At 41.5% G+C, this 23,403-nt stretch overlaps 1 protein-coding gene across 3 annotated transcripts in view; it reads right to left on the bottom strand.

Annotated features, from left to right (window-relative positions):
* Window positions 1-13,642: 13,642 nt before the first annotated feature.
* The window catches only part of RNF38 (ring finger protein 38), a 106,505-nt gene continuing 96,744 nt past the window's right edge, over window positions 13,643-23,403 (bottom strand). For all 3 annotated transcript variants that reach the window (XM_058823528.1, XM_058823530.1, XM_058823529.1), the window contains 3 exons: window positions 22,506-22,627; window positions 22,085-22,184; window positions 13,643-17,042 (listed from right to left, as the gene is read on the bottom strand). In XM_058823528.1, the coding sequence (XP_058679511.1) occupies window positions 16,980-17,042; window positions 22,085-22,184; window positions 22,506-22,627 (285 nt within the window). In that variant the 3' untranslated portion in view covers window positions 13,643-16,979. The remainder of the gene's footprint in view (window positions 17,043-22,084; window positions 22,185-22,505; window positions 22,628-23,403) is intronic.

Here is a 23,403-nt window from a genome sequence, read left to right as displayed (position 1 = left end):
GTTCAGCATCTTTGTCAGCAACACGGACATTGGGACCAAGGGCACCCTCAGCAAGTTTGCCAGTGTCACCAAGCTGTGTGGGGCAGTCAATGTGCTGAAGAGAAGGGATGCCACACAGGGGGACAGGCTGGGAATGCACTGCTCTTAGGTTTTTTACTCACCCACCTGGTACTGTTGTCTTCCCTCAAGGCTGAGGTCTGATGCAATTACTTTCAGATGGTTTACCAGAGGAAGACAAATTATTTTTAGGCAGCCCAGATTACAATTGTTTTCCTGGGGTGTAAATGCACATTGCTGGTTCATGTCTAATTTTTCATCTACTGAAATCCCCAGGTCCTTCTCTGCAGGACTGGTCACAACTCATTCATCCCACAGCCTGTACTGAGGGAGGGACTGCTCCTTATTTTCCTTTGCTTATTTGGGTGGTTTTTGCTTTCCCTGTTAAACTGTCCTTAACACACAAGTTTTCCACCTTTTACCCTTTTGACTCTCTACCTTATCCCTCTGGTGTGGGAGTGTGGGGCTTTGCTGTTGGCTGGGGTTAAACAAAACACAGGGTAAGGTGCTCTCTGGGACAAGCCAAAGTGGGCATAAACATGTTCTCCTTGGGTAACCACAGCCTTTAGTTCTGCACCATGAATGGATGCTGACTGGACTGCTGTCCTTCCAGGAGTTTCTCACTAATCCAGATCCTTCCCTGTCACAGGAGAACAGTCCTGATCTCTCACAGCTTGAAAACGTCCAGAATCAAAGTGGCTTGCTGGTTTCTCAATGACACACACTTAGCTATCCATGAGCTTGCACTTCTAGGCTCCTGAGAAGTCTTGGGCTGCAACTGGGCAGGGCAGCTGGGCAGAGCCCACCTTCATTTGAGTCCCAGAGTTCTCCCAAAGGGGGTCAGAGCTCAAGGCAGAGAAGAAAAGGAAAAATGAGCTGCCATTGCTCCCTGTGGCAGAAAGAAAACAGACTCATTGTCATCCTGACCCAAGTTCAGGTACTCCTTGATAAGTAACATAGATAATAGAAATTCTCAGCTGCCCTGGAGTTGCTGAATTGAGCTTAATGACTGACAAACAAACAAACAAACAGAAAAAGATAAAAGGGTGTAAAGGTATGCACAAAGGATGATAAGTGTAACTGGAATCAGTGGAGATAAAGAGACCTACAGTGGTTTTTTAGCAAGTTATGGAACAGGAAGCAACAGTGCATGCCCAAAGAAAAAGTCTGAGGGAAGGTCACCTTTGAAGCATTTAATATTGAAGCATTCAGGAAATATGACCACCAGAGACCCCTTTTGATGAACTTCCAGGACCTTACTTGCCTGCTTTCTAATGCTTCAAATTATGTTAAAAATTTTACTTGGTTTGATTTCAGTATTAACCTGAACCACAGTGAGAGACTGTAACATGGCTCAGGAGTATTATTTCCCTGCAAGCTTTAGGGCTAGAACATGTGACAGCTTTGCTCTGTGCTCCAAGTACATCTGCCTCTGCTTCAGAAGAAGTTGCCTGCTTATGAGGGATGGGAAAGAGTCTCCATGTGTTAGAGAAGCTCCAAGTACAGGCTCTTGGGCTTGGGGCAAGCATGCTGGTAATCAGGCTTGGCAGGTGTGGGAAGCAGAGACAGGATGCCCAGCACAGACAGGAGGGTGGGTGCAAAGGCCTGCTGGGTAAAGCCAGAGCAATTGGGCTTTTCTCTGCTGGCAGGGCTTTTCTCTACAGGCAATTTTCCCTGCATCTAGGCATTGTAGAGCCCCAGTGAAGTCCCCAGCAGCTGGGAAGGCTGTGAGCTGAATGGTGGCCCTAGAGAAAATCCCTAGCACTGGATGCTGAGCTGCAGGTGCCCCCTCAGCCAACATGAGAGGCAGCTCTGCACAGCCCCAACAGCACCAAGTCTTGCCTTTGGCTCTTTTGGGCCAGGGCTCCTCTGGCTTTGGAAAGACCCACAGGGACCTGAGAGCATGGGTGCCAGCAGGATGTGCCGCTCTGGGACTGCTGGCAGGGCTCACCGGAGGGCAGTGATCCTTGCAGCAGCCCTGAGAGCACTGGCTGGCCCTGGGAGCCTGCAGCTGAGCCTGGCTGGGGCACAGGGGGCATTTGGGCATTTGTAGCTGGAGCCAGAGCCCTGATGCATACCTGACAGCAGAAGCGATTTACTGTGCACCACAGCCGGGCATTTGGGGTTTGCAAGCACAAGTGATTTTTTAATTGTAAACTCCTTCCCCTCCTATTTGCTACCTCCAAATAGGTAGGTGTTTGCTACACTGTGACATGGCAGCTTTCATCCTTCGTACTTTCAGTGTCCCTTTGCTGGGCTCTCTTCACCATGTCCCTGTCTCCTGTGTCCTGGGAAGCCCACAGCTGGGCTCATTAACAGCTCCTTGAGCCTTTTCACCCTGGTGCTGTATGACCCTTTCAGAAGCTGGCACCTCAGTACGTGCCATGGCCACTGGCCTCACTGAGCTGCTTCTCTGGCTGCTTGTACAGAAACAGGCACCAAACACCAAAGTCTCCCAGTTTGCCAAATACCATGGGATTGGACATATTGGTGGAGACTTGAAAACATTTCCTTTGAACCCTGAAGCCCCAGTCCATCAGCTGGTGAGGGAGGAAGGGCAGAAGAGACATGGATCTTCCTTCAAGGGTGGTATTTCTCCAGAAAAACTTCTGCAGAGGCGGTAGCCCAGCCTGCAACTGCAGCCAGCTACCCTGTCTGGGCAAGGTTCCCCAATGCACTCTGACACACCAGCACTTCATGCTCGTTCTGGGTGTGTGAGGGCTGAGAGCAGCTCTCTGGAAGTAGGCTGGCACCGGGGAATGCATTCCTGGGTGTTCCTTGCCAGCTTTCCCTGAAAATAGCAAGGGCAGAGGCATCCACAGTATGACCTAACGAGTCTTTCTCAGCCCAGACAACTGTTGCTGGCAGCACAGTGACCTCAGACAGAGGACAGGAAATTGAAGACAGAAAAGGGGAGAAAGAAGAGTGTGAGGGCTTGGGATTAGCTCCCACCTCCTTTGGGAGGCAGCACACATGCAGGGAATAGGGGCACATTAGCAGCCTCAGTTGCATCTCCCTTCTCTTTCCCTGTTTTGGGGTCTGATTAAAAAAAAACCTCCCCAGTTAAATTTAGAGGGAGATGCTGCTCCATCCTGGGCTACCTGTGCCAGCAAGGGTTAGGTTAGCTTTTGGGTATCCCCGAGTGTCCCCAGCCATGTGTTCAGCATCTCAAAAGAGCATCTCTTTGCGACTCTGCTGCTCCTCATCCCTCTTCCTGTGCCTCCCTACATTAGGTAGAGTAGCATAAGGTACTTCTGTGCTGACAAGTGAACAGACAAGTGAACATCTCCTCTTGCACCTGGGCCACAGTTCAGGCCATAAGGCCAGGATTTGCCTTAGCAGTATCTGTCAGAGTTTATCCTTGGCTTGTGCACTGAAAGCCTTCAGAGCAGGAGGAGCACTGTCCCAGACCCCCTGTGAAACACAGCACTCAATACTTACATAAAATAGATCAGTACTAATTCATTGCTTTACTTCAGATTTTGTGCTGCAAGCAAACACTTTTATTACATAGGCTCTCTGATCTCCCAGCCACCTTTCTAAGCACGGTACCACCTTTCTAAGCACAACTGAAAACTAGCTGACAGGAGAGAATTAAAGTGGAACTGGCTCCTTTCCTTCCTCTTCAGTCACATGCTCTTGCTTCCCACATGACACTCGCCCAGCATCCCCGCAGACTTCCCGCTTATTTGCCTTTTGATGACAGGCAGAGTTTCAGACCCACCTGCCCGCCCCACTGCAAGGAGTCCCACATCACCCAAGTGCCTTGTGTGGGCAACCACAGCCTGGAGCACAGGAAGCTGCATCATTCTTCACTGAGTGTGAGCTGAGGGCTCAGGAAGATGACATTCTGCTAAGGGCAGCTCCCAGGTTTAAGGCAAACAACTCTCAGCAAAGCCCTAGTGATGCTCCTGCTGTCACAGGCAGGAGAGGGATTCTCTAGCACCTGGTGTTCCAAGTTGTAAGTTTCTGTCTGAAGTTTCTCTCATCTGCCTCACAATCGTTGTGAAAGGACAGAAACTGGGGCCACCGAAAAGACTCTGTTTGGAATCCTGGCCTTGTTGGAGATGTTTGCTTGCCAAGACCCCGAGGCCTGAGCAGAGCTCCTGGCATTGCCAAGTCATTGCTCACAGGTGTGTTTGCTGTATGCAACACTGAGCCAGGTGAAAGGAGAAAGGAGGCACTCTGCCCTCTCTTTGGTGGTGCCTGCTTCACAACAATGGCCCTGGAATTTCCCCACCTCTCTGCCTGGCTGGACTTTTCCTTTGGTAGCTTTTGGTGGTCCCCACAGAAGACCCCTCGCCTGTTTTACAACCACCAAGATGGATGGACTGAGATGGGAGAAGCTTCTCCCTCAAGGATTGAGACATGAAACCCCTATGTGGAAACCCCCCCCCGCCTTCCAAGGACTGGGACTGAAACCCCCAAGCCAGAGGAGCTGTGTGGGGAGGCGAGCTGACCAAAGCGAGGTGCACATTGCAGGTGCGAGCAGTGGACCAAGGAGACAATGGTTCTTGCCCACTGCTGAGAATATGGACTGTTTGCACCCGTTTTCTTTCCCCCAGAAATAACAACAGACTGTTATTTACTAGTTTTAATTAATTTTCAAGATTCATCCTCTTCCTCCATCAAAAAAGAGTATAACAGGAATTGGAATCGACTGGAATCTCTGAGATCTCCCCAGTGTAACAAGTGGATCCAGCTGGATCCAGCTGGACTGGACCAATGGACTTCATCTCTATATTCAGTAGCTACATACCTTCTTTCTCTTCCTCCCTCTTTTTCCTTATTCTTCCCTTTTTCCCAATTCCCCCCAACACATTTTGCTGTGGTCATTCAATAAAGGTGCATCGGGTTTTGATTATTACTGCAAACCCCCTGTGCCGTGTTGGTTTTTGCACTCTGAGATCACTCAACGAGCCATCATGAAACCCTTTCCTAAGGACAGATCGTGACACCAGTCCCAGAGAGGATTGAGGCTGCATATCCAGCATGGAGATGCTCAGATCAAGGAAGATTTCATGTGGTTTCATGTGGTTTAGTAGGAAGAAAACAGCTAGGAAGGGACAGCAAGTTTCAATGTAAACACACAGTCTGGATATGCAGCTGGGAAAGGGATTGCCGCTTAATGAAAGGAAATGTAGAATTTCTGCTTGGCATTCTTATCTACGCATCTCACATGCCTACCAACCCTATTTTGTACTGACTTAATTTTATTTTCTTCTTTTCTCTTACTTTTTCTCTTACTTCAGCCATGGATTCTTTCTGTGACATCCTGTTTGCTACAGAGAATGCTCTAACTGGCAACAAGGCAAAGATCTTTTTTTCCCTGTGTTATCTTTTCCCATCTACCTCTATTTATGACAACATTCTGATTTCACTTTCTATTTTTTCTATTTTGCTTGTTCACCATGTTATTGATGAACAGTAGCATTCAAAAACACTCTCCTAGGAGAGCCCAGCAAAGATAGCACTGAAATCCATCTGCATTCATTGGGAACTGAAATTTTCTTACAATAGGTGTTCTCTCTGCTTACCCATATTATCCTGGTGATCAGTTCTTTGTAATACTTGCTCAACACTGCCAATTGCAGAGCAGGTGGTTCTTGCCTGAGTAACAGATGGTTGTCTTTCAGAGGCCAAAGTACAGCAGCTGAAGTTCCTACCCAAAAGGCATGTAACACACCTCCCCAGAAAATTTCCAGGGAAATAGAAACTGGCTCACCAAGCTGCGGCAGATAACAACTGCAGATTTTTGGAAAAAGAGTCGAGGAATATCAGCAGCTATGTAGGTACCATTTATGTACTATCTGAGGTGCAAGAGGTGAGTTACTATGTAAAACTTGAATTATTCTATAATAATAATGTAATTATTACTGTGAAGTAATGGTAGCCACAGCTGCATATACATATTTAGTCCCGCCTCACTTGTATTCAAAACCAAACCAATTTGCCATAATTTAGATGTCCTGTCAATGAAATGATGCCATTTATGAATGGAAACCACCCTTTCAAAATGAAATATGCTCGTACACACCACTTTCTTTTTCACAGAGTCTGGCTTTCATGGAGAATGTTGGTACCTACAGGGCAGAAAGGATGCCAAGCAGAACACTCTCTGTTTGAGGACTGTGCCTTACACAGTCTGCTTGCTGTCAATTTGCAGCCCATTTTTGCCACAGTGACCCTGTCCCTCTGCACAGCCCGCTGAGGAGAAAAGCACTCCCAGTCCCACTCACCTAACAGCAATGCCAGCAATATCTCTGAGGTGGAAAGGTATTACCTAATGTAACAATGTCATGGCTGTGCCACAGAGCTTCAGCAGAGCTTCACTGTAAAAGATTCAACACTTTCTGCAACATGCACAGCACCCTCCATAGCATCTAAGAAAGAGCTTAGAGACTGGTTTCCCCCAGCAGTACCATGTGGCAGCAAGGCTGAGCTGTCTGCACAGCTCACAGGGAGCTTTGTCACATTGGCAGCATTATTGTCCTTAGCTCTGCAATATTGTCCTCTGTCTGTTCTGCACTGTCAGTGTCACAACGGGCAGGAAACTGGTTCAGCTTGGCAATAAACCATGATCCCTCCCACTACTGAAGGGGAAACACCATGTGAGGAGGTGGGGGAAGACAAAAGAGAAAAAGGAGGACTGGGAATTGTAGAACTCGCGCTGTGTTTGAAGGTTTTGTGTTCTGAAACTGCAGCTCCTCATGAGACACAGTTAGATGCACAGGGCAGTGGCAGCAATGAGAAAGAATTAGTTGTTGAATTGCTGCCATCTGCAGTTCCTAGGGAGACTGGAAGCCTTCTGCTGGTGAATGCATTTTGCCTCATCCAAAGGGCACAGAGCAGCAGGGGCTTCTTGTGCCTGGGTACAGTCTTCTCAATCTCTCTTTGGCTCATTTTTTTCCACCAGGTCCCAAAACAAGAACTAAATGGAAGTTTATCCTTCCATTTCCACTCTCCTACAGAGCCACCTACCTAACAGTCCATAAAATGAGGGCAGAAATTCTAGCCCACAGACTCAGCAGTGTTTCTGAAGCTCAGGCATGCTGTGATGTGTGACACTTGATGTTGAGATTCCCCCTGGCGTCAGATCTTACAAAATCCACCATAAGCATAATTATGGGCTCACTAAGACAATTCCCAGGACGACCAGAGCCCAGGGGCATTTGGTATAAGTGGTTTCCCAAGGAATAGTCTTCTTAATCAGCAAATAATATCCTTAATTCAGCAAATCTTGTCTGTTCTCTGAATGTCTCATACCCTGAGGAAGATTTATCAAAGCAGATCATTGTTTCTTTTCTAAATGGATTCAGACAGATTGTACATTTCACTTCAGGTATGGAGTTCTGTCAAAATAGCACTCCTACCTGCTACCTCAAGATGAATTTAGCAGCTAATCATCCCACATGACCTTTAGTTAACCCAAAGGCTTTTGGTTCTGGCTCTTATCCCTGGCTCCCGCCCTGCGGTAAACTGAAGTCACACAACAATTCTTTATCTGCTCCGCTCTTCTTCTACTAGTAAACTGATGAAACTTGACTTGTTGAGGACATTACACAAAAATGAGGATACACAGAATTATATGACCATACAAATTGATTACTGTGATTGTGTTCCCTCAGCATCTGGTATTGATATTTGTCAGTAAATGTCAAACCCTACAGAAGTTGTATGGTTTCCTATCCTTTCGTGTACATTGTAGAAGCGCATTAATTTGTTGAATGAGACACCCTATTAATAACAGACAGATGGCCTGGTCATAGAATTATTTTAGCATGTGAGTGAGCAACCATCCAAGACCAAAACTGACATACTTATTTTTTGATGCTGTGTCATTTGTAGTATTCAACTGCATTTACTCCTTTTGTGGCAAACGGATCATTCTCCATGCTGAAGTCTTAAAGACAAAGTGCAATCACTTCTTTTCATGCTCTACAACTTCTTTTCCCTGCTCTGTTTCCTTAAATCTATTCTTGCTGGCCCAAGATGCAATGGTATGCAGAGGAAGATGAAAAGCAGTTTGCAGTAACTAGTTTTTAAATTTGGCCTTGCCAAAAGGAAGGAAAAGACATAGCAAAATGCCATAAGACCAAGCAAAATTAAATCATACAGGCCCAAAGTGCTCCTGGCCCTACAGGTTGGACTAGATCTGGGTAGAAAGGAAAAGTATGTTTCAACAGAGAAGAAATAATCTCTGTACACAGAAAGGATAGTCTATGATCAACAGCAGGTCAGTAAATTGCAGAGCAAGAGCAAGCTCAGAGAACCAATACTTCAAATATTGCAAAAAAAAGTGTTTTAACAGCACCTTCTTACTTCTTTCTTCTTTCAACTTCTTTCTTCTTTCAATCAGCACAATTTATTCATTAATTTTTACGGAAATACTTGCTAATTACTATGCAAAACTGTCACAGCTACTCGCTAAGGATTTCTTTTGAAGATGGTAGACCATATGAATGTTATGGTCTATGTACCTCGTTTCATTACTAGTCTATTGCACATGAAAAAAAGACTTCCATTCCTTGTTTTGACTACAGTTTCGTCTTGTTTCTCTTGCTGAACTCACAGATTTATCTTCAGTTTTTAAATAAGACTATATGATGGCCCAAGCTCCTAGTACTCAAATGAGCTGTGAATTGCTTCTTAACTTCTCTCTCCATATTCTTTCCTTCATCGCCTCTCAAAAAACATAAACATTATTCAAACCCTAGCAAACATGGTGTGGTGAAAATGATTCTCCTGCACACACAAATGTATGGGAAGAAACAGTGAGACAGAGGAACTTGGTGGGGTACCTCCCAGGACATTTATCATGGAGGACTGTGCTGGCTTGGGCATCTGCACAGCTGTTAACTTAAGACTCTTCTAGTGATGCCAGGATGAGCCTTTCCAAGATGTCCATATCAAAATGAAGATTTGCTGAATTTTGTTCTAAGTGTTAGAAGTCTGATGATACTGGAGTTCTTTCACAACTGGAAATTGCACTTTGAGACACAGTGATGTGTTAAGTGGCACAGTGCACTCCACTGCAAAGGCCAGCATGTGAGACTGTGCTAGGCAGAAAAGGCATTTCAGAACTGATTGCTCACAAATAGAATATTTGTGTGTTTGAAAAAGCACAGAGCTTTGTGGATGCAGTAATTCACAAACTTATAGAATATGCTGAGTTGGAAGGGACCCATCAGGATCATTCTGTCCAGCTCCTGGCCCTGCACACCACCATCCCCAGGAGAATTGTCCAAACCTTTCTTGAACACAAGCTTGGTGCTGTGACCACTTCCCTGGGAGCCTGTTCCAGTGCCCTCTGGGTGAAGAGCTTTTTCTGATAATGCAACCTAAATCTCTCCTGACTCAGCTTCATGCCATTTCCTCATTTCCTGTCACTGGTCATGACAGTCAAGAGATCAGTGCCGGCCCCTTCACTTTGAGGATGTTGAGGTCTCCCCTCAGTCTCCTGCAGGCTGAAGAGAACAAGTGACCTCCAGCTGCTTCACCTTCAGACCCTTCACCAGTTTCATTGCCACCCTTTGAGCATTCTAGAAAAGCTCAATGTCTTTTTTATATTATGTCACCCAGAACAGCCCCCAGCACTCGAGGTGAGGCTGCCCCAGAGCAGAGCAGGACAATCCCCTCCCTTGCCTGGCTGCGATGCTGAGCCTGATGCACCCCAGCACACGGGTGGCCCTTCTGGCTGCCAGGCACTGCTGGCTCATGTTCAGTCAGGACCCCCAGGTCCCCTTCCATGGAGCTACTCTCCAGCCTCTAATTCCAACAGGGTTACCATGTCCCAGGCACAGAATCAGGCACTTTCCCTCATTGAACTTCATATAGGGGATGCCTGTCCAGCCCTCTCATTTGTCCAGGTTTCTCTGCAAGGCCTCTGAGGGAGTAGACAGCTTTCCCAATTTAGTGTTTGCTTTTGTTGTGGTTCATGTTTGTTTTAGTTTATTGTTTAATGGTTTGTTCTGTTGTACCCCTATGTTCTCCCCAAAGTTGGTTCACCCCTGATTTGTACCATCCCTCAAAGCTGTCCCTCATGCCTTTCTCCGCCCTTTGTTTCCAGCTTCTTCCCTTGCCTGTCAAGGCAACCCAGTCCCTTTTTCCAGAACCTTCTCTGTCACTCTCCCCTTGGGCCAATCCCTGATCATGACACCCTCTGGAATTCCCCTAAACCTGGACACCCCATTGGCCCATGTGACCTACCCTCTCCTCCCATGAGTCCTGATGGGTCCCAAACCAGGGATGTATTCCCCTCACTCTGCCCCTGAAGATACCCCGTTGGATGATTGTTTGTAACCACCCCCTAAATCGAGACTGATTAAAAAGCTGTGCAGAATGGTGCTTGGGGCTCTCTTACCTTACTCCCTTTACTGGTAATAAACTCTTCCCTGTGGAACCTCAAGAGAAGGGCCTCCTCCTTTCTCCACCACCCGCTCCCTGTCACTGTCTCTGTCTGCACTGGAAAGCAAGTGGCTCTTCAGGTTCAGCCGTGGGCAGACCCCAAGCCCTGCCTGTTCCCCACTCCTGGTGCAGCGCCAGAGCTCTAAGAGCTAGCCCAGGCTCCAGTGGGCCCGTGTGAAGTGTTGTTGGCAAACTTACTTAGTATCCCTTCCAGTCTTGTGTCCAGGTCATTTGTGAAGCTGTTGAAGAGCACAGGGCTGAGGCTGGAGCCCTGTGGAACCCCACCAGTGACAGGTCACCAGTCTGATGTCACCCCATTGACTGACCCATGAGCCAGTTGCTCACCCATCATGTGATGTGTTCACCCCGGTGTGTGCTGGATGTTTTGTCCAGAAGGATGCTGTGAGAGCCAGTATGGAAAGCTTTACTGGAACCCAAAAAGATTACATTACCCAGCTTCCCTTGGTCAGGTAGGTGGGTTATGTTTCTGTAGAAGGAAATCAGGTTCAACAAGCCGGACTTTCCCCTCATGAAGCTGTGCTGGCTGTGACTGATGACTGGGTCATCCTCCAAGTGTTTTTCAGTACTCCTAGAATAATCTTTTCCACAATTTTACCTGACAGTGAAGTAAGACTTCACTGTAGTTTCAGGAGGTTCCTTCTTTTCCTTCTTGAAAACCATGATAATGTTCACCAACTTCCAATCATCTGGACCTCTCCAAATTCCCAAGACTACTAAAAATCCATGGAGAGAGGCTTTGTGATGACATCAACTAGCTCTTTGAGGATTCCTGGATGAATCTCATCAGGCCCCACAGATTTGCAGGGATCCAGATGGAAAAGATCCTGCACAAGTTCAGGTTCAAAAGGAAATGGATCTTTCTCACAGTCATGGTCCTCCAGCTCAGGGCACTGAAACCCCCTTGGGTGTCCATCATCCCTGGCCCATTATCTGTGCTAAAGACAGGGCAAAGAATGCATTTAACACCTCTGCCTTGCCCCTGTCCCTGTTCATGAGGTGACCTTGCTCATCCTGTAACAGGCTGATTACACTACCTTTTGCAATTAATACATTGGAATAGACTGTTTTTATTGTCCCCATTTCTGGCCAGCTTCCACTCCAGTTGAGCTTTGGCTGCATATTTTCTCACTACAGTGGGAAGCAGCATCTCTGCATTCTCCCCATGTTACCTGACCTTACTTCCTGGGCATATACCTTACTTTTTGCCTTATTTCCGAGAGAAGATGCCTCCTCAGCCAAGCTGGCCTCCTGCCTCACCTGCCTGACTTCCAACATTTAGGAATTGCCTGTTACTGTGCCCCTAGGTGATGTTTAAAAAGTGACCAGCACTGATGGACCCCAGCATCTGCCTAAACATTTTCCCAGAGGATTTTACTGTCTAGTTCCTTGAACAGTCTGCTCTCCTCATGTCCAGAGCTGAGGTTTTGCTGGGATTTTCTCTCATATCAATGAAGATTTTAACCACTTTGTGGTCACTGTGGCCAAGATGGAGCCAATCTCCATGCATGAGATCCTCTCTGTTTACAAACAGAGGTCAAGGAGGGAATCTTTTCCAGCTGGCTCCCTTTGCTTCTGTAAAGCTCTTACAAGCTTTTTAAGAATGTTATGACCTGGGTTGTACCGGGTGTGTGATGGCTCCCAGTGTATTTCTGGCAAGTTGAACTCCCCTATAAAGACAAGGGCAGTTGATTTGGAAGTGTATCCTAGTTCCTCAAAGAACCACAGATAAGGGAAGATCCTTATGCTGTTAAATAAATACATCTACACCTACCAAGGTTAGCAAAGGCCAGAATTAGACAAAAACTGCAGCAATGCCACTGCTCCTGAAAAGCCAAGCCTGTCTATTGCACATATAAGACTTTTCTTCAGCATGCTGTCATTCCTGAATCAGTTGATAAGCACTGTGAGCATGCAAATTACAAATTTGCAAGGCAAATCAATTGCAAGGAAATACCACATCTAGAAGTCAGATGGTTATGTGCACTGCAGTGTGAGAAGGAGGGTTACAGCAGACACACCAGACAGACAAACTAGAGCTGTCAGCTGTAGTTGAAAGCAAGAAAGGAAAACAGAACCACAAAAGAGTACACAGGATGAGGTATCTGGTGGCAGTGATATGATTTACTAGAAGTTAGCAACAGAAATTGTCAGGTAATTAATGAGAATGCCAGGAGACTCCCAAGGAGTGGTAACACAGGATTCTGAGCAAAGACAGACACTGCACAGGCTGAGGAAGAGACTGAAATGCTGTGACACAAAGGTGGGGAGCAGAGACCAGATGAGGAGAGAGAAGCAGGGCAATTCGGCTCTTAGGCTAGGACTGGTCATGGCCAAACTACTGATGATGCTGGAAGCTGCTCTGCAATATACTCGTGCAAAAAATGTGACTTTGCAAGTATCTGAGCTCAAAGGTATCAAAGATTGATACCTTTCTCTTTTCCAGCATCTCCCAAATATAAAAGGTATGTGTGTGAACCTGCATAAGGATTCTCAAAAGTATGAATTAATCTTCAAATGTGTCTGAGTACCTAGAACACCTGCTATAGATGCAGCTATTAAATGTCCTATGTTAATGTAAACCTCTTAAAAAACTACATCTGTCAACTTAGTTTACATTATCTTAAAACCAAAATCACACAATTCCTTTTTTTTTTTTTTCCCCTTTCTTTTTGGTTTTGTTTTACTACCAGTTTCTTGTGTGACCCTGGCTAATGAAACCATTATAATTCAGGATGTATCACCTACTACTGTCAGGGCACTGCAAGTGTAACACATCTCTTCTGCTGATTCACAGTGCAAACAGTATGCCTAAGAAGCACCTTCATCCCTGCAAAGTTTCTTCTGGCTAAGTAAGTAAGATCTTTAGAGCACAGGGCTTTGAGTAAGTTCAATTCTCACACCCTCAGAAATATGGTACAGCATTTCAGATTAGTTTCTGAGGCTCTTTCACCATAAGAATAAAGAAAAAGTTGTGTGCTACAGTTAAGGTGGCAAAACACCTACAACACAAGTGTCTGTTGCCAGTAACATTTCAATTTGCATAATGATGCACAGAAATACGCCCAGTAATAAAAGAAAACCATACACTTCTCAAAGAAAGAACAGGACAAAATTGTGTAAGTGTACATCATACATTTATTACTGAACAACTCTCTCAACTCCAAAATTGGGCACAGGGATTAAAAATAAAAATTCATTGCACTACCTAGTAAAGCATTACTAGTAACTCTCATAAAAAATGTACAAATTTTGTTAAAAATTTATCAAGCCTTCAAATGATTTGGTTACAGATATTTATAATACATTTAAAACTACATGTTAAATGATACAATAGCATATGATTTAAAGAAAACACAACAAAATATGATTCCAACAAAAACCATAAGCTTTCATAATAATTAGCAAGTCTGAAACACAAGTAGCAAAATGAGGTAACAATGTACCAAAGGAAAAAACCACAGCTTTTACAAAGGCCCAAAGATAACTCAGTAGAAACTGTTTTCTACAATTAAGATTAAAACAGTTGGTAAGTCTCATCCCAAGTATTATGCATTGTATTAAGAGCTGTGAAGTCACATTCAAGAGCCTTTACAAAATGACGTACAACACATGGCCTTACTTCTTTTTCTAAAGAAAGCCAAAAAATGAGACACTGGAATTATCTGTAGGCCTTGATATCCACCAAAATGTCAAATTAAATTGACAGTTTATGCAAAAAAACACAGCAGTGCCAATATGATAAAGCAAACATATTGGAGGTTGTATATTTTTGTTTTTTTGGAGAAGAAAAGAGTAACTGGATGGCAGAAAGGCAATGAACATAAAGAAGTGTTGCTGAATTCAGGTGCTGTCAGGCACCACGGCAGCTGTGCATAATACATGGCAGTTAAGAGCTGAACATAAATCCCCTGCCCTTGACAGCCACCACAGAAGATGTGGTTGAAGCCTGTCTGAGCTGATTCAAAACATTAAGCATGTGTGCTCTTTGTACACACTGACCATGAGAAGCCAAGTCCCCATTCATCCAAGCAAACCGAAGAACCATTCCAGAAGAGATGAGCCATAAGAGTGCAACAATTAATTGCAGGATTTTACCAACTTAGACTCTCCATCTCCTAGACCCCCCATCGTCTCACTGTATTTTAGTGGGGGAAAAGGGACATTTCTCCTGTTCCAGAAAGAGAACTACTTTCCCTCAGCTTCAGAAGTATGTGTCTTGTTCACTTGTATCAAGTTTAGAAAAAGTACCCTCTTTCTATGCTTTGAACTGAATACTAAACACAGAAATGTTAGTCATGTTTAAATCTGTACATGGATTCTTTTTCTTTTGCAGTTATATAAAAGAGGCTAAGTTTTGTAAGACATACGTGGCATATGCTTTTTAAACATGATTTTATTTGTTAAAAAAATAAATTTTATTACATGTAATTTAACCTGCTAGGTGCTGTTGTGAAAAGCCTATTCTTTAACTCCACTGGAAGAGAGGAAAAAGAAATTATAGTATTTTGAAGTGGAAATAACAGCATTTTTGTTTATTTAGTGTTCCTAAGTAAGGACAGGTACAGAAGCATCACTGTTTTTGAGAACCACCTGCATAACTAAACAGAGGGAAAAACATTTGAAACAGGGCAAAATTGTGCTTTTATTTAGCTGCACCAAGAGCTGTGACTGGTCTGTAAAATCTTCAAAGAGGAAAACCAGCTTGGAGAACCTCTAACACTGAAATTTTAACTGATACTAAAGCACAGCAGCATACAAAAGCATCAGAAATTATAAAGAATAAACTTAAAGCTGAGACTGGCAGCAAGTTGTAGCAATACTGGTAATTGTGCCACTTGTGCTGCAACTGCAACCAAAGAAATGACACTGAATTTATGAGAAGAGTTTCCTTGCAAAAAGTGCATCCTTTTAATAACTGTGGCATATGCAGACCTAAGTATTTTGCTAGAACACATCACAGACGTTAACAGTGTGAACATTACAAAAAAAGTTCATTTTTTTTCATAGCCCAAATAAAACATTATTCAGAGCACTTGAATAGACATTATCCCCTTTCTTCACAGCACTGTTCTGGAAAGTATTCCAAATTTCTCCTCTAGTGGAGCACTCTGGAAACTTGATTGCAAAAACCTAGGAGTTCCTTCTTCCTATTACACTTATCATGAAATAAGGAAGGGAAAGAAGCAGCATCAGGGCAACTGAGTTCTGCAGGTTATGACCAAAACCTACCTCCTCTTGTGATAGGGTGAAAGAAATATGAAATTCTACTTCTCTGAGAAAACGCTAGAAATGCATTTTATTCATGAAGTCGCAGGAATAAAATTGTAACTTTTTACAAGTTATTTTAGTTACATACCAACTTCCTTGCAGATGACAAAGAATGAAAAGCCAGTGTTTATAAGCTAAAAGATTATGTATTTAGCAAGTACAATGGGCAAAAGTTAAGAGCTTTTCCAAAAGACCAGGACACCCTCAGTGTACTTCCTGCTTCCTTTCATGAAAGAAATACATAACTGGTAAACCCAGGTAGAAAAATTTAAAAGGAAAACAGAAAAACATTGACATATTTCAGCAATTGAAAACATTAATATTGCTAAATGTGATATTGTGACTCTAAATTGATAAAATAACTTGTAAATCAGCCATTTAAAAATCTAGACTTTGTAACATATGATAAAACCCCCAAGGTTACTCATGTATGAAGAATCAATGCATTCTTTAGTGGTACACACTTAAAGCCTCCAGTGAAGGGGAAGCATAACAGCTGTTTGAATAGTAGTAGGTAGAAAGGTCTTTACACCTGTAAGTACGTTGGGGACAAAATACTAAATGTCTGTAATTGCTGCACCCATTGCATTCAGTGTGCAACTGCAAACACAAGGGAAGGAACCAGTGTACAGTACTAGTACTGTTTAAATAACACACAAGATTATACATTGCAGCATAATTATTACTACACACATACGTTCTCAGTACATGCTGGTATATAGGTTCTCAAACACGCAGGCACACCCAGTCACAAGCACGCTTCACTCATCCTCTCTCAGGCAAAAACACACTCATACCATTCATCCCCACTCACAGTATCTGAAGGCTCTATATAAGGTAGATTGCTATATTGTTTGGAGCTACCACTTTTTTTTTCTTTTTCTTTTATATAAAAGCACATGCTAAAAGATCACATCCACAGTAATCTCGCAGCAATACTTGGAATGATCACACGAAACCCAGGGAATGTTAGTGCACACACAAAATTAAGCTAAAAAAAAAAAATCTTTGGAGTTCCAATCACACTTGTTAGTATAACAATCCCGTAACTGTGAAGACTAGTTATAAGCTTTATAATTGATTAAGTCACACAGTGCAAAGTAAGGTCCATTGACCCTTTTGTGTAAAGGGTAGGCTGGAAGCCACATGGGTAGCTAAGTTCAATAGAGAGTTCATATATACATGTGACCAGAAACACCCAAACCAGATTTGTGCTCTTAGATTGGTCATTCTGAATCACGATGCACTTCTGAAGCATCAGCTCTACAAATTGGGCAGGTGCGATTTGCCTGTAAAACCAGAAAAACAAAACAGGGTTAACCAGACTGACAAATACATTGTTAAAGTAATGTGTACCTGACACTGACATCTGTGACTGCTGAACAGCAATTCAAGAGAAGACAGAATGTGCTTATGTCTTTTCTTGTTTTGTTATGTTTGAATGGTGTGGTGAGTTTGCAAATTCAAAATTACATTTACCAAAAAATAATTGTGCCTTTTACCTTTAAAGCCAAAACAAGACAACAAATAAGGCTCTAGCTAAGTGATGGTGGTTTCATTAAAGCAGATTCACAATTAAGAGTGTATTGCAGTCAGATGGATATAACTAACAACCTGTACTGTACGATGAAGAGAAAACCACCAAAACAAACTGAGACACCTTCGGCTCAAATAAACATTTTGTGTGAGAATGTCATATTGTCACAAACTGTACTGATAAGGAATAACACCATACTTCGTTCATTTGGTTATCATCACAGAAAAACATCAGACAGACTTGCTCAAAGCTGAAAGCAAACAGGGGGAAAAGGGAGGGGCTTTTAGTAAAGGGGAAGGGGAATGAAATAAAGAAAGAAAAGATGACCCGACCAAGCAGATATTCAAGTAACACACCTCAGCAGGCTTATATTTAGCTCTTTAGTAAAGTACATATTGAAAATATGTCCTGTGACTCATTTATTTTTCTAGCTTCCTTAAAAAGTAAGGCAGATAAGAAGTAATGATCCTTAAGCTACTGTGAAAGTATTTCTGCCTTCTCATTCCCCTTTTCAAACAGTGGCTACTTTCATTTTAGCAAGCAATGAGAAAAAGGCCCAGAAAAATATATAACACCTATGAGTCAATACTTCCCTTGCAAAGGGAAGAGTGAAGAGAGCTCTTCCCTGTAACAAATTTCTATTTCATAGTTACCAAAACTGCAAGACCAACTACTGTACTCCAAGTCTTCTAAGGCAACCAGATTTTTCAATGAAAATACAAGTGAAGAGTATCAAGAAGCATGACTCTGTAGGCCAGAATTCAGAATTCTTTGTCGAATATTTTAAATAAAAAAAATAACCAATCCTATGAAAGTACTGTGTTATTTTTTACTGAAAAGCATTATTCAGTAATGGAAATTAAAGTTACAGTATATTTTTTCCTGTCCGTTTTCCTGCTGCCAACTGTTAGCACTGTCCATAAATTTTATTGCTTTGTAATTTTTGTAAATCATGGATTGGACTATCAATTAAACTTATATTTCTTGCTTTTTCACTAGCAGTTTCAAAATGTCCTTAGTCAGTCATTTAATTTCATTTAATGTGCCTGATTCTAAATATAGCCTGGCTGATATAATGTTTAAAATAAAAAGGCATGTTCTAAACATGGAGTTCAGTGCATTAATGAATCAAACCTATTTGCTTAGGTTGGTACTGAAGTAACAACCACTTGCACTACAGAACAGCATTCAGTAGGAGTAACTTCCTGACAGGAATTGCAGACATAGACCTACTCTGCCAGGATAACATGAATACTCATGGACACCAAACCACTGCTTTTAAAGTAACTTTTCAAGATTCTACATGAATATCTGCTTTAAATTTAGTTACATTCTTGTCTTTCATTAAATTAATTTCCCCCTCCTGGCACTTTATATGACACTTTGACACCAAAAGAGGAGTGAGTAGGACATAACATTGTAATATGATCTTCTAACTTGCCACTCTTCCAGGCAGAATTAATTTTGTGCTGTAACTATAGAGTGCTGCACAATTAATTGATTTTTTAAAAATATTCTATAGAAATTTATAGTTAAAGTGAACTGCATTTAGAATAATGAAACTATAGGGCTACTAGAATCCTCTAAAAACCACTGCACTGCTTTGGTGTTAGTCTATCAGAAATAAGTTGAAGTATAGTTACAGTTTATCTTTTCTTATATATAATACAGCATTTCCTAGTAGGTTAAATATAAGGGCAGGTTGTCCTCTTAACATTGTTCTCAACCCTCAAGGTGAAGATAGATCATGGTGTCAAGTACTCTTTTGGAATTATGATTTTTATTGTATAGAAGAACACATTTCTCATGTGTTCATACATGACTAGAGGATATAGGGTAAGAAGGAGCCAAATACTGTGAAACATGGGAACTAGGAATACTACAAAAAGTGAAAGGATAACCTCTCTCCTTTTAATTATTTTGTTTCCTCCACTGTGTTATATCTTCTCTTGTTATGTCTTTAAGTTTGCTTAAATAGGAAAGTATTTTAGCTGAAGTGGGCAACTTAATGCACTGTTATAGAACATGTCATCTTACTTGCTCGCCACCTAAAAAGATAGTGTTGTCACATATTCCATGCATACAAGCCACTATCTAAAAATGTTTTAGACAGTTTTTTTACTTTGCCATCATCACCAACAGGCAACCCAAGAGTATTTTTAAAGTACTCAGATTGAATCACTAATCTTTTACTTGTATCTTTCACTGAAGTGGCATATGATGGAGCTTAAAAAAAATTAATTTGACTCCACAGTTCTAGAAATAGTCCTAGATAACAAATACACTCTTCAAAGAAATTAAATTAAATCAGTAAAAAATAGTGACTAACTGATAATATTTTTCTTTGTCTACTTCATGGAATAACATTACAAGTATTGAAAGATAGAATTTTAACTTTCCCTTGTAGAATTTATGATGTTGGCTGGATGATGTGAATTAGGCAGATGTGGACATAATTACACAATCAAGATACATTAAACAAAGCTCTCAAAGTCATAAACAAATGGACAGAAGCAAAACTAAAGCACAAAATATTTTCCAGTTATTATCACTTCCAGATATTAGCTTCTTAACTGTAACCAAGTTTGGACAGAGGCAGTAACTAAAACAGACTGGTGGTACAGATAATTTGTTACAGCTTCCAAAGCAAAATAGTCTTTATTTGCAAATATCATCTTCATACCACTGCAACTGAGCCCACATGGTATAAAAGTATTGTCTTAGCGAACTTACACTAGAATGGTTTAAAGTTCTCTATCTTATTTTGCACTCAGGTCTGCAACTTCTATTAGGTTTAACTGCACCCCTCTACATTTTGATTGCATATCTTGCACCTCATTCTAAGGACAACCTTTAGAAAATACTACAGGTGAAGATCTGTTAGAAAATGCAGATTCTATGATGGGACAGGAACATCAGCAAAACTATTTCACTACTAGAACAATACACTACGATTATGAAAACAGACTAAACTAAAATCTTTGCAGTTCCAAATTCTATTGCCATTTTCAATTGAAAGGACTAACCCTTTAACTTTTAAAGTAACATACTGAGTCCAAAAGAGACTAGCTCCACATGCTTGTCTAACTCCTGAGTGGGATGTCAGGTAAGGAAAGAGCAATAAGATAAACATGTATGATACTTTCCTGACATGTTCCTCTAACTTCCAGAAATCTGCAGATCAGGGGTTCTATGGATCAGAGATATATATTTTTTTTTGCATTAACAGCCTGGAATGAACTGTCTTTAAAAAAATCCACATAATAAACCTATAGCATCCACTATCACACAAGCTATGTCAAGTGACATTTTCTTTTTTTTTTTCTTTCTTTCCATAAAGTGGAGAGAATACCATCCCTGGATTCTCACTGTCCCCACCACAACTGACTTACAGAGTTTCATGCAATGAAAGACTGACACATATAGTGTGGATGCTGATTGAGAAGAGAAGGGGAACACTGAAGAACACCACTTTGATACATACAGACTCTAGTCTTAATTTGTACTAAGTGAATAAAACTTCATACATCTAGCAGAGAAAAACTAATAATATTATGTGGAGTGTGTGCATGCTGCCTCTTAGTATGACAAAAAAAACAACCAGGTGTTTTGATTACTCTTGCTCATTTTTGTGCACATATGTGAATTCAAACACTTTTGAACCATTTATACCAAAAAAGTAAGAGCATTACAAACAGTTACACTGACCCTAGATTTTGTAGGAGCTTTAGACTTAGACTACTATGGGTACTGTAGCTAAAGGGCAATTTGACATCCCATTTTTTCAAATCCTTCTCATTATTCTTGGTATCTTCTTAGGAAAAAAAATACTGTCAATAGTGACTTGATTTTTTTCATTCTCTGCACTGCATAATTTAGCACTTGCCTAAGATATGATGCCATATTTATCATGCCATAAAGGCAAGGGAGTTTTATTTCTTTTTCCAAAACAACAAACACCATCTGTAATTTTCTAGGGACCATATCAAGAGAGGATCACTGCAGTTTCCAATGTTCCACATGACAGACTAAATGGATTAAAGCTGAATAGAATAAAATAGTCAAAAAACTGAGGCAAGATCGGAATCAATACCTTGCTAGCAGTAGATCTGGCTCAATGTAGCCTGTAGAAATGTCTGCCATAATCTACTTGTATTTCTTGTTCTTCTCACCTTCTGCACAGCTGCTATTTAATAAGTACTCTTCCTGGCTGGTCCTGACTCTTGAGCCTTTCTATTTTGCTCAAATCCTCTTGGATGGGTAAATTATTTTGTAAAACTGTAGCTTCTATTTGTATATATCACATTTATTTATATATACATACACATAAATGTACATATGTAACCCACTTTATTTGCCCCAGAAACCAACATTAACAGCAAAGTGGGGAAGGAAATCTGTTGGTACTCATTCTTGCTATGTAAAACAGTTGAAGCCACCATCATCACCAAACTCTGTATCATATCTCCTATATTATTTACTTTTTCTCAAGTCTTCTTTAATGTGTAATACTCAAATGCACAGTTACTGTTTTAAGCAAATGGAAGACAGTAAGAGCTGTCAATGGAACAACTGTATTCATATTAATTTTCCACTGTGCCAAATATTATGAAGAAACAGTCTTCATCAATTATTAGAATAATATAATACCTAGGCAGTGATTCCATTCTGCTGGCTTCTTAAGTATCAGAAACACAAAACAAGATGAAATTAAGCATAACAGCAAAATATCCCCACTCTCTCCTACAAAACTACATAATCAATTTCATCTAAGATAGGATTATATTTTCTTACCTTCAGCCATTTATCAACACACTTGGCATGGAACTCGTGGTTACAGGGTAAGACTCTAAGTAGCTGCCTTGACTCAAAATCACACATGCACACCACACATCTAAAAAAGACAATGAAGTTCAAATGTATCTGGTATATAAGAACAACAAATACGCATTCCATATAAAACCTTAGAGGTATGATTGCAACACAGTAGCTATTTTATTCCTTCAGTAGCTACAGTGATCTACATCTGACAATGGAAACTGAGAACTGACTGAGGGATTCTACGGGTGTTTTCTTTTTTTTTTTTAATTTACTGTGCTTTCACATCACAAATCAGGTATTCTTGCTCTTCTACCTTGCTGTGACTGCAAGTTAAAGAAATTAAAATCAGGCCACCTAAATTATGGAACCTTGAAAGAGATCACTGTATACTTACAATGTCTGTTCTGACTGGTGATTGTTTGGATTGAATCTGTAGGATGGAAGCTGCTCAATGTCAGCTTTTGTTAATCCCCGTGGTTTGGCTTCTCCCAGACGTTCTGCCAAATTCAGCAGTGCCTGCAAAACATGGAAATCAGACATATAAAAATTCACTGATCAATCAGGCTCTGTTTCCATTAGTGTTGGGCACTACCATCACATCTGACTACAACAGCTGCTAGCACAAAACACCCTGCTATCAATAAATGTTTAGAACCTTAGTTCTCCCACACAATACAAGCTCCTTAGAAAGTCTTTCAGAGCTTAACCGTCCTTGTAATGATGTAAGATATTTTCTCTGGGATTTCAAAACCCACCCTCCCAAGAGGATGTGGTTTTGAAATCCCATCCCAGAGGGATTGAGATTCATCCAAGAACCCAATTTTCAATTAGTCCTGTGACTGAATAAATAATTCACTTCTGAGGGATCACCTCACCCTGCTATGAAATTAACAGTGCTGGTAATTGTCAGAAAGAAACTGTCAACTAATTTCCTTCATTAGAATATGTGAATTTGGTCTTGTGAGAGAAACCATAAATTTAATGGGACAGTTTATGATTCCCATTCTGTGTCTTGGGCTAGTTGAATTAAAATATGGAGACTTTAGCCTCAATCTGGAAAACAAATACATATCATCAAACTTTAGGCGCTATTTTGGCTGCTCATTTTTATGTTAATTTTCTGTAAGTCAACGATTGCAACTAAAATCCTTTCATATATATAATTTGAAATCTGTCATGTATTTAACTCACACTCCTTCATGAGGGGCATAGGAAACAACATCAGTGTAACAGACAATCAACTGAGGAAAAAGATACCATGAAAGCTGCAAATGGTATTGATTTCTTACACT

The sequence above is a fragment of the Ammospiza caudacuta genome, chromosome Z, assembly GCF_027887145.1.
Source record: "Ammospiza caudacuta isolate bAmmCau1 chromosome Z, bAmmCau1.pri, whole genome shotgun sequence".
NCBI classification, from domain to species: domain Eukaryota; kingdom Metazoa; phylum Chordata; class Aves; order Passeriformes; family Passerellidae; genus Ammospiza; species Ammospiza caudacuta.
This window is presented reverse-complemented; position numbering and strand designations above follow the sequence as displayed.